Source organism: Pseudonaja textilis, chromosome 2 (genome assembly GCF_049901715.1).
Source record: "Pseudonaja textilis isolate UNSWEBS1 chromosome 2, rPseTex1.2, whole genome shotgun sequence".
In the NCBI taxonomy this organism is placed as follows: Eukaryota; Metazoa; Chordata; class Lepidosauria; order Squamata; family Elapidae; genus Pseudonaja; species Pseudonaja textilis.
In genome coordinates this window covers 145,620,122-145,636,889 of record NC_141991.1, presented here as the reverse complement: position 1 = coordinate 145,636,889, position 16,768 = coordinate 145,620,122, and the positions used below count along the sequence as shown (strand labels likewise).

Below are 16,768 nucleotides of genomic sequence, written 5' to 3'. Positions count from 1 at the left end.
TCTATTCATGCTTTCAGGTCTTTTTTCAATCTCTATGGCTATTTGGGTTGTATGTGGAGGTTTGGAGTAGGTCTGTCAATTTTGTTTCGTAGTCTTTTCATCCATTACTACTGTGGCATTCCCTTTGTCTGCTGGAAGTATGCCACCCACAAATCCAAATTATGATTAAGATACATCGATGAAAACCCCAGCCACAGAATTATCAGAGAAGCCATAGTGATTGAAAAAAGACCTGACAGCATGAATAGAAGAGATGATTCCACCAGACTGTCAATCATTTGGAAGCCTACACTCACAAACAAAAAAATCTCCACACCACTAGCCAGGAAAACATCTGGGCACAAACAGATCCGCCCGATACCTCCAGCTCAAACACACCCCAACCAGGCACCCAGATGAAACCTAGCTTCCTAACAAATGATAGCCGTCCATTTACTCAGAGCCAAGCTGCACTAAAAGCCTCCAATACAGGAACACAATGTTGCCAGCCAATCAACACACACACACACACACACACAAAGCCACAAAACAGACAGAAGATATTAGAAACACCAATCAAGCAGAACACAGCAAACTCCAAGACCAATAAACACAGACCAAGACTCCCAACCAATCAGGATGAAGAAAAAACCATTCTGGCACAGCAGTAGGCTAGCCCCAAATTTAAAACTGAAACAACTGTGAAAGTCTGACTCACAGACGAACACAATACACAAGCCTGATGATGGCAGATGAGATTCTGCCGAAACATTGCTACAACTTTGAAAGAAATTGCTAGTATATCCCTTCCCAGTTTCTCCCTCCCCCACTCCCATTCTCACACACACATTTTCAGTATATGCTATATATATTGGTTGTCGGGGTGGTGGTGGAAATGAACAGTTTTAACAGGATGAACTGCTTAGCTACCAAGCCATCATTCATCCTAGATTAAAAATGCTGTGCTGAGCAATGAAGGTGGCACGATAACAGGTCATCAATTCTGCAGCCAGGCACTTTTCTTAATATAACAAAGGCGGCAGCTGAAGTGAAGGTGAGGAGGTTACAAGTTCAAAACAAAAATGCATACTTTTTAGACTACAGGAATTAGAGGAATATGTCTAGTTTGCTGCTCCCTCCATTTCCTTTTGGGGGAAGTAACCAAAATTCCACCTCTCTCAGGGAAAGAAATAATAATAATAATTCCAGCAGCTGCTTAGTGTTTGGCAAGCAGCTTGTTTCCTGCCAAAGGGAAAGTAGAAATAAAACTCTTTGTCAATTTCAACCTGCTAAATCAAGTCAGCATTCTGCTAAAAGGATCAGCTTGTGGCTGATGCCCATGGTGGAGAGATGATGCGAGCATTTTCTATAGTAGGAAAATGGACTGTTTACAAGTTCTACACAGTTTTATTGGCACACACAAAAAAATCAGTTCTTGAATTATGTTTTATTATACTTTAGATCACTTTGGATTAAAGTTTTTGAATTGAAAACCACATGTATCACTGAGTGCAGTCAGCTGCATGGGACAACAGAGGTCTAGAGCAGTTTTTTTTTAAACAAGTCCAGCCACTTCAGTAAGACACAAATCCATCTGTCCTCCTACTTCACTTTCTATGATGCTCTTCAAAATGGGCCACTTCGTTCTCCTGCACAAGTCCAATTCATTCTCCTATAGCAAGGGTGTCAAGCTTGATTTCATTGAGGGCCGCATCAGGGTTGTGTTTGACCTTGGGGAGGGGGGGTGGAAGGGGGTGGCCAGAGTGGGCATGGCCAACTCATCACTCGTGTCGGGTGTGCCTGTGGTGGCCTGAGCGCTCTGCCAGCGAAAACAGGTTCCCGAGCTCTGTTTTCAACTGCAACGGCCTCCTGCAACCCTCTGTCAGAGAAAACAGAGCTCCGTTTTCTCAGAAAGGGGTATCACGGACTGGTCCTTTGCTGTTTCCAGATTGGCCCCACGGGCCAGAACCTGCGGGCCAAATGCAGCCCGTGGGCCTTGAGTTTGACATCCCATTTGTGCTATAGTGAAAACTAGCCTGGATGCATTCAAAGCACAAGTTAACATGTGAATAGTCACTTCGTTATCTTACAAGTTATCTCAGCACTGCCTCCAGTAGGATCGGTACAGCAATGATTATAGAATGATTATCAGATAGCAGCTGGTGCCAAGCAGTCTGTAGATTCTTTACTATTTTATCTCTATTCCCCCACCCCCATTTTCCTTAGCACTGTTGTACAAGTGTTCAGCTCAGCGTTCTAGCTGTGGATTGTGCCTCAAATCAGATCCACGTTATGAGTGTGGTTGGTGTGTTCCTGAACGCCGTTGCCTTTTGCGTCCTCACTGTCCAGCTTCCAGGCAAAATTGGGTGCCACCTGGTCGGCGTGGGGCTCGTTGTACTCACCCTCGTATTACACAGGTAAGAAGCCTAATCAGCTAATCTTCACATTCTGTCTCTCTCTCTCTCTCTCTTTTTTAACGTTCTTTAGGAAATATATATCCCAGTTTTTCTCAGCCTGTATCATCCCTCAGCAAGCATGATTGTGGTACATGTTGAATGGTGAATGGTGGGATTTGTAATCCAGCATATCTAGGAAATTACAGAATGGGGAACGTGGGCTTTTCACATCCTTCAATTAAAAATCAGGATGGTTCATAACTGATTAAAATAATACAACCATGAATAAAGCCTTGGTCTTTCCGCCATCACCAGGCAAAGAACCCACCCAGCTCCAAAAATAATCAGTAAAAGATGCAACTGTTTCTTTGAACCGTTCTTTGAATTGGCAGCTTTGCCTTTATATCCTGAAATTTTACAAAGACATGAAATATAATGAGGAGAACCTATAAAATATGGAAATGTGAGAGATCATCCCACATTGTCATCGCTTCTGTTCACTGAAACGTCCTGTTTGCACTGGTTTGCATTGGCATCCAATATCATTTTGTGGTATACTTCAAGCTTATACATCTTAGGTAGAGTCTTTCAGTGTTTGGGAGGCTAATATAAGCCCAGTTCCCCTCTGATTATGTATCTGATGAACATGGAAATTGATTGTATCAGCCACTTCCCACTTTGGTTGACTTGCTTAAGGATGCTTTCAGTATGACTTTTATGAGTGTCAGAATCTTTTCTTGTATCCCCGATGGATGGATGGATGGATGGAAGGAAGGAATAAGGAAAGGAAGGAAGGAAGGAAGGAAGGAAGGGAGGGAAGGAATAAAGGAAGGAAAGAAGAAGGAAAAGAAAGAAATATATTTCCAAGACTCTTCTTTGTGAATGCCTTACTTCCCCCAGAGAATGCCTTTTCCTTCTCTCTTTGTTTCATTTCCTTCTTTCTGCAGGTATTGCCACTGACGGGTCCCAAGGAAGGTGGGACTCGGGTGACAGTTTGGGGTGAAAACCTAGGGCTTCATTTCTATGAGGTCGGTGTACGGGTAGCAGGTGTCCGGTGTAGTTCTCTCCCTGCAGAATACATCAGTGCCGAGAGGTAGGTGAAATATTTTGGTTTTTTGGGGGGTGGGGAGGGGAAGTTTGTAGAGTAAAAGCTGGGATCAGTCTAAGAATAGAACAAGGGAATCCAGAGAGGAACCGAACGATTAGGAAAAGGCCATGTTATCTGTTTGTAGGGTCTGATTTGCTACTCCTATACGGTCTATCGGTACAGTTTCCTGGGACCTGGTGGAATAGGGAACATTTTCTTCAGATCAATGGAACCAGACTTTATTTGTAATAATAACACTAGTTATTATGTGAAAAATCTCTTGCTTCCCATTTCCTCTTTCACTGCTCTTTATAAAGCCAAAGACTGCTTTCTGTATAGACTGCAAACATCTACTCCTGGATGCTATATTTCAGTTTCTTCACTACAGCCAAGGCTGAAGTCTGTTAGCATGGATTGCTTTGTTCCTGGACATGGTGTAGTGCCTTCTGGTTAACATTTGCAACAACTACCACAAAATAGACTGAGAAATATTGGAGTATATACCAGTAATAGGTGGCATTTAGTGTTTCTAATACTTCAATTTGTGTACAGCACTTTATAGCTGTTATCTTAAGGCCAAACTGTCTTGCGTGTATAATTTCTTGAGCTTTTTTTTTTTTTTTTTACAAAAAAAAGATTTGGCTTGGAGGGATCAAATTTGAAGTTAAGTGCTGGGTGGAGAACCTTAATATATTCTTTACCCTTAACTTCTCTCTTCAAATTTCCCCTCCCCCCATCCCCCTTGCAGTTTTTGTCCTGCTTTTTACGTTTGAAAACTAGCGTGCAAAACGTCAGGGTGTGTTAAGCACATCTATGTGTATTACCTTTTTTGATCCTCAGTGAGCCTTGTAACAGCACTGGGAAAGGCAGGTTGGTTTTATTACCTTAAATGATGTGGGAAGAGGCCGCTGGACCTGCCCAACCATGCACTGTGATCAAATTTATCTAAAACAGGAATGATTGTGATGAATAGATGGTAGGAATTGGTTCACTGTACCAACGCATTGTCCTTTTGCAGAGTGGAGAAACCATTTGTGTTTTGCTTTATCTGGCTAGAGCACACAGGCTGGAACCACAAGATGGATAATTGAGACAGTGCCTGTGATCTGAATACACCCCCTTTGCTCTTTTCTTCTTAATGTGTGCAAAAGGAAGCCTCCGTATGCGCTTAATAAGGAAGGGCATAATTCTTTGAGCCACAAATCGTGGTGTCTTTTAGCTCGCCAATGAGCTCATTGTTAAGGTTGAGATTGGGATTGGAGACTTGCCTGCCTTGCATTCTTACTCATTGTACCTTGCAATCACCTGTTCCTCTTCAGTTTATCTGCAACATCTTTGAAAGGATCTGATTTAATTCCTTGATTTCCCCTTCTCCCCCATGTCATGTATTCAGTCTCAGAGTCTGTTTGAGGAATCAGTCCTTGAAAGACAAGAGATGCTACTTCTCCCTCTTGCCACCCAGAGAGGGGAGATGCAGAATAGGGAAGAAGGAGTGTTAAAATGACTGAATTATGGCATTTGAGGGAATTTGACTTAATAGGAAAAAAACATTTGTCTCATATTTCCATTTACATCCTTCCTTCTGAAACACAAAATAAAACAACTTCTTTGCTATCATAGTCTGGCATGCTAGGAAACACAAGTGGGATTATGAGGGGCTGCCTGTGTTTTGTCCACCTTGGATTGTGTCTAGTTGCTCTACACATATGTACTTTGCCTGCCTTCACAAGTCTTGGTTCCCACCCGTAGGATCTGCTGTTTGAAGGGACTGTCTCATGCAACCTAAAGCACATAACCTAAACTCCTGGGAATATCCAATTCCCTCTGTGCAAAAGCGTAAAAGGTGGGGTGCCATCCCATCCACCCTCTCTCACAGGCAGGTCTTTGGGGGGGGGGTCTCCTTTTTTGTGCCAACCTCTGATAGAGTTGAGTGAGGAGCAAAGTAGGTCCAGCTGAAAGTATTCCTGGTATCCTCTTTCTGAGCCACTGATGCCAAAGGGTGTACTAGACCCCACTGCTAACGGTAACGGTGCCAACTGTTTCTGAATCCCCACAACATTAAGAGAGAAATCTTAGGGCCGATGGAAACTTACAAAAGCTATTCTGGGGCAAATCAGGTCTCCTCTATGTCCAGCCTGCTCAAGAGAGTTTCCCATTCTGAAAGAAGGAGTGATGAGTAGAGAGGGGCTTATGGAAAAGTGGGGCTGGGTGAAGAAAGAGTGGTGGATAGAGAGTGGTTTATGGAAAAGGCAGGCTAGGTGCCTTGGCCTTGGCTCCTCTGACAGATCTCACCCCTTCCCCTTAGGCTGGTGTGTGAACTTGAGCCCTCACTTTTGCCAGATCCTCCCCCAGGTCCCGTGGAGCTCTGCGTAGGGGACTGCAGTGCAGACTACCGGACCCAGTCGGATACTCCTTTCACTTTTGTGGTAAGCAGTTTTTATAGGCTAGAGTCATTATTACTGAAGTTCTGGATAATTTATAATGCAAGTAACAACTCCCAGAGAGTAGTAGAGTGGTTTTTGTCCAGGAGGTAGGTTGATTTTCTTGGAGAATGAGAATTTGTTTTGTTTTTTGAAGCAGGCAATTCATAATGATGTTTGTCTTCTGTAGACCCCCAGCTATTTTGGGGTGGACCCAGAACGAGGTCCCACCTCAGGTGGGACAAAAATCAGCCTCCTAGGAAACCATCTGGATGCTGGGAGCAATGTCACAGTTGCAATCCGGGGAGCACCGTGTCGCCTAATCAGGTATTATTTGGGTTTCAACAGGAAGGTTGTATCTTTTTGAATTCTGGAAAACCACAAAAGATTGCAGTGCTTGGTCTTAGCGTTGTGCTTAGCATTTTTGGTTTAATGCAGAAGTCTCCAAACTTGGCAACTTTAAGATTGTGGACTTCAACTCCTAGAATTCCTCAGCCAGCTATGTTGGCTGAAGAATTCTGAGAGTTGAAGTCCACAAGTCTTAAAGTTGCCAAGTTTGGAGAGCCCTGGTTTAACGTAATGTATGAAATCTAGACTCAGGTTTATAGTTTATGGTTTGTGGGCAGCTATATTGTATGAATTATGGCACTACGGTTTATTCAACAAGCCATAATTAGGCAGACTATATGACCCAATGATATTGTGACCAGCACTGCTCAATCAGGTGCTTTAATTTTAATCATAAAGCCATACTAGCTAAGAATTAGGGAAAATGGCTCTAAGTATCAAGAAAAACACAATAGGAAGATCTACTGTGGGCCACTTAATATTCATAGACACTGGTCTCCTTGGAAAGCAAATGGTCTAAGAATCAGTGTAGGATTGTAGGGAAATTGTTAAATTGGGAAGGCAGAGATATAGGCCCTGCTCAGCCAGGAAGCTCCTGGAGTTCTGATTAGGTATTATCTAAGTGGAAGGGAAAATAGAGATCATGGGGTAGGAAATGGGGAGCAGTGACAGAGGAGCCTGTGTACTGTTGGGGGAAAAATGCAAGGGGGAGGGAGACCATTTTACAGCTTTATTATGGGGGTCGAGGCTATTATTAGGAGTCACGCTTCTAATGCTCCCTTCTTCCTTGCTCTCCCAAGGCGTAGTGCAGGGGAGATTGTCTGCCTGTCTCCCTCCTCGGCATTAGGCCCAGGTCCTGCCAACCTCAGTCTTCGCATTGACCGTGCCAATATCAGCACAAACGGGACAGTCTTCTTCCGCTATAGCCCCGACCCAGTGGTCACTGCCGTAGAGCCTGCTTGGAGTATTGCAAAGTAAGTGATAAGCCTCTTGACAGTCCTGTGTGGTTTTGATAGGCAGAAATAACGGGCTCCCCGAGGGAACGTGCTAACATTCACACTAGCATGTTTTCTCAGAGAGCCCCTGTTATTTCTGCCCTGAATACATCAGGTTCCCCTTTAAACAGGAGTTTTGCGACAGCATCCAGAGCGTATAGCAGACTCTGGCTGATCTTGGAAAGAGCTAAGCAGGGTCAGACTTGTAGACAGGGCTGCTGAGAAATCCCGGGTTTTAGGCTAGACTGGAAAGTCCAAACTATCACAGAAGAAGACATTAGCAATCGACTTCTGTATTGCTGGAACAAAAGCAGCATCAGCATAGTCACATAGCTACCAGGTATCATACCTGATCTGAAGGAGTCCTTTGGGTTGGGTTGCTTTTTTAAAGAAACTTGATAATTTCTTGCATCTCCTTATATACTCCAGGCCTGTTGGAAGGATCCAGCTCTCCTCCCTACTCTTGGAGATAGATTTTTCCTAGAAAAATGACTTATGGCTATTGTTTTTTGCCATTGATCTCCTGCTTCACTTACTCATTTAGGGTGATGTGGAAAGTATTGTATATTCATTTATATCTTCCAGTTTCTTTTATTGGCGTAAATGTTTCACATTCATGGTGATACAGATGGATACTCATATCCGCACATATATTGTTTGTGTACATACACACACACATACACACACACACATTGTTTCTCTAACAATACGGCCTCCCCCAATAGGAAGTCCCAGCATGTTTTATAGGCATGAAATGAAATTAAGCCCCTCCCCCCAAATTAAGGCCTATATTAAAACATGCGAAATGGGGGGGAATGGTGGGGGGGCTTGCTGTTAGGAAGTACTTTTCTTGCACACCCAGATATGGTGCTGCCTGCATTGACCCCGATACGAAGTACCTCACCAACGCCGAGGTCAACATCCAAGCTGTCGCTGCCCGCCCGAAGATGCAAGGGGGGGAATTAAGTCACCCCCGAAAAGATGGCCTAGCCATTTTTTCGGGGCTCAAAAAAAAAAAAAAAAGACCCAGCCTTATTATATGAGAAACACGGTATATGTTTTCTTAAGTTTTTGCGGGTACTTACATGTATGGTATTCAGCTTTGTTCAGGTATTTTCCCACATCATTATAGCTGTGCTTTTAAAGTACAACTATAATGACGTGGGAAAATACCCGAACAAAAGCTGAATACCATATATATCTATATATGTATATGTACATGTATATGTATATGTACATGTATATGTACATGTATATGTACATGTATATGTATACACAGGTGTCTTATGTAAAATGCAAGGAATGGTATTACAAATGCAGAAAAGGATATCTCAGTATTATAGATGCATAATGCAACTTACAGAAGCTGGAAAAAATAATACCTGGCAATTGTAAGGTCATATATTGACTTGAAAAATATGAGCATTTTTATATTTTATATAATAGGAATGATGATAGACAGGCCCATGTGTGCAGAGACTTGTGGAATGTAAACATTGTTATTTTCCCCCATCACTTAAACATCTGAACTTTCAAAGATGGTCTGGAGAAAATTGAATTATGAAGTGAAGGAAGCAAGGCAAATGTTGAAGAGCCTTTCTTCCTATTCAATTTATTGGATGTAAATTTCTTCCACTCATTTCTTTTGGACTATTTATGCTCTGCAAAGTATAGTTTGAGTTCTAGATGTGAATGTCTCCCAGGTACCATGGTTATAGAAGTACCCCGGCGCGATGGCATCATGAAAATGGGGACTAGCCGGCACTGTGTGTTCTGGAAATGCTAAGTTTCTCTTCTCTGGCTATGTTTTTCCCTTTAGTGTTTGCAGACCAAAACATTGGTTTCTTTTCTGCCCCTCTTTTTACAGTGGTAGCACCAGCCTCACAGTGAGCGGGACCCACCTCCTAACAATTCAGGAACCACGGGTTCGGGCGGCTTATGGTGGGATAGAAACCATCAATGTGAGTCTTCTGTGGTAGATGAAAACCTAGTGGAATCAGAGTTTAGATCTTTGCATAAGGAACAAAGAGAGAACAAGAGATGGTGTTTCCAGGAATATTGTAGATTAATTTGTTGTATGGGGGTGGGGAGAGTTTCAGAGTCCTTATTTATCACAATATTCCAAGGTTCAATGTGACATCAGACCATTCTGCAGTACTGGGCAATTTCTTCTTCTGGGTTTCTGTACAACCCACTGCAGTTAAAATCAAAATTAACTTAGGGAGTCGCTGATTAGAAGGATGGTGAATGGAAGGCAGGTTGACCTTGCAGTGTGCCTTCTTATTTTGTAGATTATTCACAAGGTCCCAAAATGACCTTGACTAAAAATTATTACCTGTCCATTGTGTACAACCAGCTGCAATTAAGATCAAAATTAACAGGCAATCTCTAGAAAGAGGGTGAATGGAAGAAAAGTTGGCCCTGCAATGAGCCATGATGGCGTAGTGGTTAGAATACAGTACTGCAGGTTAACTGCCCACATCCAGAAATTCGATCCTGACCGGCTCAAGGTTGATTTGACTTTCCATCCTTCCAAGGCTGGTAAAATGAGGACCCAGATTGTTAGGGGAAATATCTTGACTCTGTAAACCACTTAGAGAGGGCTGTAAAGCACTATGGAGCAGCGTCTAAATGCTATTGCTACAGTATAAGTCTAAGTGCTACAGCACTATTCTTAGTTTGTAGTCTCTGATAGATTATTTGTCAGTGACCTCACAAATAATGACCAAAAATTATCACCAGCCCGCTGCCATAAATTTAGAATTCTCTTGAAGGACAGACAAGAAATAAAAATGACAAGATCTAAAAATAAGAACGCTGTCTTACTCCAAGAGAAAAAAGAATATATATTTCCAAGATACAATATAATGTTAGAATGTGGCAGGTCCCCTAAGGATCTAACTGATTATGTTGAGATGATCCATGTGGCGATGGGCCCTGCTAAAGTATTGAATGGTGCATGGATAAAATCAGAACTGTATACAATCCGAAGGCCATCCACCATGTGATTATCTTGTTCATGGGTTCCTAGTTCCTAGCAAGTAAATGTTACTCTTAAATAGGTTTCAAATGCAAAATACATAGAGGATGCCCAGAGCATTGGACTCCTTAAAAAGATGCATTTTTTTTTCAACAAAAAAAACATACATAAAGAGCACAAAATACTTATTATTACACATGCTGACTGCTGCCAGGATCGCCTTTGCCCAATGTTGGAAACAGCCATCTATACCTGCAGAGAAACTGGTTATACAAAAAGTTATGAATTGTGCTGAAATGGATAAACTAACCCTGAGTTTAAAAGATAAGGAAGCTATAATATTTTATAAGGTATGGGAACAATGGTATAGCTGGATAGATTGGAGACAGATTAAGGATAGGTAATTATTAAATATAGAATATAGATAGAATAAGAATATAATTATGCACAAATTGGTATCTGTAAATATTGCACAAATGATTGTTATACGATAAGCACCACAAATAGCTGTTATTGAGTGATATATTTTTGTTTTTAATGTAATAAAAATTCAATAATTTTTTTTTAAAGACGCATACTGTATAATTGAAAGCTAAGAACAATGCAAAGATCCATCTGCAAAGATAATTATATGCATTTTTTTGCCTAAGAACAGGCACAGGACGAGAACTGATCTTAGAAGGGCAGAGCTGATGGATACCCTCTATGGGGCTTGTGTGTTTTTTTCTGGTTTGTTTCCTTACAGAGTTGCCAAGTGCTAAATGACTCCATAATGTTGTGCAAGGCCCCAGGCATTATACCTAAGGAGCAGGCACTACCCCTTGGTGGTGCTCACCCTGATGAGTTTGGCTTCCTCTTGGATGATGTGGCTGCCACCCGGACCCTGAACCGATCTGCTTTTACCTACTATCCAGACCCGACCTTTGAGACTTTTGGGCCCAGTGGCATACTGGAAATTAAACCTGGATCCCACGTTGTCCTCAAGGTATTGAAGCAACTCTGTGTTGGGGCTTTGAAAATATAACTGTAATAATTGTAATGTGGTTCTCCCAGTGTTTTAAAATACAAGTCTTTCTAGAACCTGCTTGCTGCCAGTTTCTGTCATTTACTTCCAGTTTCTGGCCAAAAAAAAGGCAATTGGGTAAAATGGATTCAATTAACGACAATGGTGTTCACTTAATAAATACTACAAAAAAATGCTGCGTTCTTGGTGCCTTGACTTACGACTGCAATGACTTATGATAATAATTCTGGACTCAATTTTGCTTGTAAATTGAGGACTACCCTTGTCAGTGGAAAGGTGAAGCTTGCAGGAAGGGGCAAGAGATGTTGCATAGTACAGTGGTCGCCAAAGTGGCCCGGGGACCACTGGTGATCCATGAGAAAATTTTGGTGGTCCACAGAGAAATGTCACCCCAAAAGCACCCCCCAAAGCAATTAACCCAGGCTGTGCAGGAACACAAGGCGTGTGTCGCTTGCATTGCAAACAACACAAGGTAGTGAGGGGAGGGGGGAAAGGGCGGGGGGAACTTGCCCCACTTGCCCCACGTGCCTTGCTCGGGCACCGGGCTGCTTCTTTCTGCTTCTTTCTTCTTCTGCTTCTGCTGCACGCAAGGAACGTGTTCTGTCTCACCTTTCTTCTTTCTCTAAAGATGAAAGAGTACAAACTCACACAAACACAGGCAGGCAGGCTGGCTAGGACTTCACAGAGTTAATTCTTTGGAACTGATAACGTCCTTGGCATTCCAACACACTCTGCCTGCCAAGTCTGAACTGATAACAAAGTAAAAAGCTACTTACAGAAAATTACAAGGCAGACCACAAAAATCATTCCCAAAGAAAACCTGAAGTAAGATTAAACTTTGTCCCGTACAAAGTTCCAGCCGACAACACACCCACTTTTATCCCCTGTGGGGTGTGGCTCAATGACTCAGCTCATTCTCTGACCCTCCCACGCCTCCTACGTTGCTGCTCACGTTTCTCCCTATGACGCTGCTTAGGATCAAGCCAACATTCTTCCTCTTGACTCCCTGTCAGGGGCTGCTCCAATATGCCTTCCTCCTGATTAATCTCAGGCTGTTCCTCTCGGTTGTCTGATGAAACCTGAGGCATTATCAGGGAGGAAGGCATTGCCAGAGAGGAAGGTCCTGGGGAGGAAGACATTCCCAGTTCCTCCTCCTCATCTTCCAAGTCCTCTTCCACTAACAGCACAGGCTTGGGAATCGGAGCCACAACAGAAAGCAGCAAAAGTCTTTCTTTCTCTCCCCCAAACTCTGACAGAAATGAGTCTTTAGGACCCTGTAAGGCATCCTGCTCCAAGAGGTTGTGCCGGCAAAGACTCATTTCTGGTGGAGTTTGGGGGAGAGAAAGAAAGACTTCTGCTGCTTCTGCTGCTTTCCTTGCATAAAGCCAAAAGTCTCTCTTTCTCTCTCTTCCCCTGAGAACAGAACTGGAGATGGTGTCCTGTGATCCCAAATAAAGAATGATCGGTTGGTAGGACAACAGGGTGGGGAATTTTCCTGCAGACTTTTTTTGGGATTTTCCGAGGGTCTCTGATCCGTGGGATTTAAAATTATGAGTTTGGTGGCAACCCCTGCATACTATGTTCCTTACTGTCAACTCAGGAGAGGGGAAAAAATTAAAAAGTTGCCTAAACGGCTTACAATCAACTTTTAATAATGCTTGCTCATAGGGACCAGCTACTGTAAAAGACATAGCACAGAAGGAAAACAGGATGCCAGAGGGGAGGTGTGGATACAACTTCAGGCACTAATTTGTAAAGATTCTTAACAATAACCACCAGGATACAGTTTTAACGGAGGAGGAGGGTGTTGATATTGTCTTTCAGAACATATGAGAAAACAGTCCTGTTCTCCCCTAGTTTCTCTTCCTAGTCCAGGGGTGTCAAACTTGATTTCATTGAGGGCCATATCAGGGCTGTGTTTGATCTCAGGGGCTGGGGTGTGCATGGCCAGCTTGACATCACTCATGTCGGGGACGTCTGTGGTGGCTCAAGCGCTTTGCCAGTGAAAACGGGCTCCTGAGCTCTGTTTTTGGTTGCGACGGCCTCCTGAAACCCTCTGCTGGTGAAAACAGAGTTTGGGGGAGCTCTATTTTCACTGGCAGAGAGTTGCAGGAGGCTGTTGCAGCCAAAAACAGAGCTCGGGAGTCCGTTTTCGGTGGCAGAGGAACCATGAGCCAGTCCTTTGCTGTTTCCAGGCCCTGGGAAGATCTGGGCCAGATCTAAGCACCCCGCAGGCTGGATCTGGCCCGCAGGCCTTGAGCTTGACACCCCTGCCCTAGTCTCGCAGTGACTCTTAAACATTAAATTATCTCCCAAATCTAAACCGAGGGTGGTATAATTGTATATTTCCTGTGTTTTTCTTCTCAGGGCCGGAATCTGATCCCTGCAGTATCCGGCAGTACACGACTCAACTACACAGTGCTGATTGGTGGAGAACCTTGCACCCTGACTGTCTCAGAAACCCAATTGTTGTGTGATTCGCCAAGCCAAACTGGAGAGCAGCCAGTCATGGTACAATTGATTTGGGGGCGGGGCTTAGTAAAGGACTTCCGTGGCTTGAGCCATTCACCTCCATTCTGGAGAGCATCACTAAGGTCGTGGGCAGATCAGAACTTGTGCAGTTGATGACATTTTACATGCCCTAATACAGGTAGTCCTCGATTAGGAACCACAATAGGAACTGGAGCTCTGTTGCTAAAGCACCTTGATTCCTAAGTGGAAAATCACTTGATCACAAGTGGTGATTTCACCTCTACATTCTCCACTAACTCTGCTTATTGCAAGCCAATTGTGAAGCATACATACAGTGATCATTTGATCGTGGGACACTGCAATAGTTGTAAATGTATGATGGTTGCAAAGTGCCTGAATGGCGATCATGGGAACACAGGATGCTGAGACAATTGTACATGTAAGGACTGGTTTTAAAACTGGCCTTATTACACTATTGTAACTTCAAATGGTCACTAAATGAAGAGTCAGTTATTGCGGACTACTAGTATGATATTTTTTAAACCTGATAAATCTCTGGGGAAAGAAAAATTCCCCAAAACATATAGCTTAGATTCAAAATCGACACAAGTGACTTTAATCATGTCCAGCTTTGTCAAATACAAACAACTTCCAGCTGCAAATTCACATCTGTAGATGAAACATTTGGATGAGGGGAAGATGCAGGGTTCCATAAGGAAGTCCTCCCATATGAACAGGCATGAACAATAATCGGGAAACATGAGGTATTCACCCAAACTGTGGGTACTGACTCCTGACCTGCTTGCTGGTTGAAAAATAAAGGGTGAATAAGAAAGAAAGACTCAATGACCTGCTTGTATTGAGAGTATCTCACTGCCAACTGCTCGAAATTGGAAGAGACAATTAAAACAGGTCCTTAGTCCCATCCACTTAAGCGATTCTCGTGGAAAGGCAACCATTCTCTCTCCTCCCAATTCACCTCACAGAGTTGTTGTTGTGATGGAAATAGGAAGAAGGCATGTTCGGTATTTTGTTGCTTTGAACAATTTATAAAAATAATACAGGGGATGGATAAATAAAATAATAAAATAAACAAAACGAAACAAATAGTATTGCTCTCCTTTCCTTGCAGATCCTGGTGGGAGGCCTGTCATTCTCTCCAGGCACCCTTCACATCTATCCTGAGGCAGCCTTGCCCTTGCCAGCCCTGGTGGGCTTAGGGGCAGGAGGGAGCCTCCTTCTGGGGGCAATCATTGGGGTGCTGGTAGCCTACAAACGGAAGACACGGGATGCAGACCGTACTCTGAAGCGCCTGCAGCTGCAGATGGACAACCTGGAGTCACGGGTGGCTCTGGAATGCAAGGAAGGTACTGACAGGAGTGGAAATGGAAGCAAGTGCTATAAAACTGTCAAGAAGCGGTCAGAGAAAGAGGGAGCGGCATTGTCTTTGTTTCCAAGGCTGAAACATTTCATCAATGTCTCCATTGGCATACAGCCCTGACTAACGTCATATTCACAGGCGCAGTTCTCATACATCATAGTAAACAAGTCTTATCCCCCTGCTAGTTTTGTTTGCTTCTTATAGAGGGATGCTTTCCCACCGCCCCATTCTTACATCAAAACGTATTTTGTACAGACACAAATTAATGGAAGAATTCATAACATTTCATTCCTTCTTCAGCTCTCCCAAGAGTTAAACTTTGGCAGGGGAGGAAGAGAGGGCACCTTGACCTTCCTGCATTTTCATTTTCATTTGCATATGCAACAGACCAAGTTGTGACTCACACATTGGACAAATCCAAGCCAAGATCCCTTTCTCTGCAGTGTGGCAGTGCCTTACGTTAACTAACAAAAGTGAACAGTCCATAAAACTAGACAGTAGGCAAAATTCACCGGCTGTGACTCACAAAGTGAATACAGGCAAGCCAATATATATTTTTCTTTGTAGTGTGGCAGTGCTTTACCTTTTTCTTTGCTAGCAAAAGCTGCCATGCTTGACTATGCAATTGTGTGGAGTCCTTTAAATTGGCTTTGATAATACCAAGAGTCTGATATCGCCTTGAATTTTTTCCCCTTCATGGGAAGGGATGGCTGGGGAGACGAGCAGTGAAGAGGTTCTGCTTAGACAAAACCTCTATCTAGTGCAATATATATAACATGGCTGTGTTGTAAAGTTGTTTGCATAGAAAAATACAAATGTGTATTTTGGACAAAAAACGGCCATACTGAAAAATAGAATGCCAATGGTTATATAGTACTTTATTTTCATGCCTCTCAGAAGTACATGCATAAGGGTGTGTGTGTGTGTGTGCATGCTCGCGCACACACAGAATCCCAAGAGAACATCCTACAGGACTAACCTAAGGGACATAATGGCCAAGTGGAGCACATTAAAAGGCATTTTCACTTCAGTTGCATAGTATCCGAGACCAACTGTTAAGGCAATCTGAGGCAGAAGACCCTACAAGCCTCCTTACCTCTTAATGGCAAGGAAAAATACACTTAATAATGCCTTAAAGATTTGGGTGGGGGGATGACCATGGCACCCCGAACCAATTGGTTTAAAGCAGCTCTGCCTAATGATAAAACACTATTTTCAGCCCAGAATGTTTTAGAGCAGGGGTGTCAAACTGGCGGCCCACAGGTCAGATGCGTGATGCGTAGGCCACTCCCACCCTGCCTCCCCAAAAGCAAAAACTGTCACCAGAGGTGGTATTCAGCAGGTTCTCACCAGTTCTGGAGAACTGATAGAGGAAATGTTGAGTAGTTTGGAATACCACCTCTGACTGGCCCTGCCCCCATCTATTCTCTGCCTCACGAGTCCCAGCTGATTGGCTGGGTCTTCTTTTGTTGCCCTGCACAGGAGAACAGAGATGATAAGCAGGTTGGTGGGGTGGGGAGGGAATGTGGATTTTGCAGTAACCTTCCCCTGCCATGCCCACCAAGCCACGCCACGCCCACCAAGCCACATCCACAGAACCGATAGTAAAAAAATTTGAATCCCACCACTGAATGTCACGATACATAGCGATATGACACAATCAAGTTTGACACCCGTGTTTTACAG

The 16,768-nt window shown here is 43.4% G+C and overlaps 1 protein-coding gene across 2 annotated transcripts in view; it reads left to right on the top strand.

The window, feature by feature from the left end:
- The window catches only part of PLXNA3 (plexin A3), a 73,894-nt gene that overhangs the window by 39,309 nt on the left and 17,817 nt on the right, over positions 1 to 16,768 (top strand). For both annotated transcript variants that reach the window (XM_026711312.2, XM_087925753.1), the window contains 9 exons: positions 2,206 to 2,396; positions 3,323 to 3,468; positions 5,768 to 5,888; positions 6,073 to 6,209; positions 7,031 to 7,204; positions 9,093 to 9,186; positions 10,951 to 11,190; positions 13,597 to 13,740; positions 14,834 to 15,068. In XM_026711312.2, the coding sequence (XP_026567097.2) occupies positions 2,206 to 2,396; positions 3,323 to 3,468; positions 5,768 to 5,888; positions 6,073 to 6,209; positions 7,031 to 7,204; positions 9,093 to 9,186; positions 10,951 to 11,190; positions 13,597 to 13,740; positions 14,834 to 15,068 (1,482 nt within the window). The remainder of the gene's footprint in view (positions 1 to 2,205; positions 2,397 to 3,322; positions 3,469 to 5,767; positions 5,889 to 6,072; positions 6,210 to 7,030; positions 7,205 to 9,092; positions 9,187 to 10,950; positions 11,191 to 13,596; positions 13,741 to 14,833; positions 15,069 to 16,768) is intronic.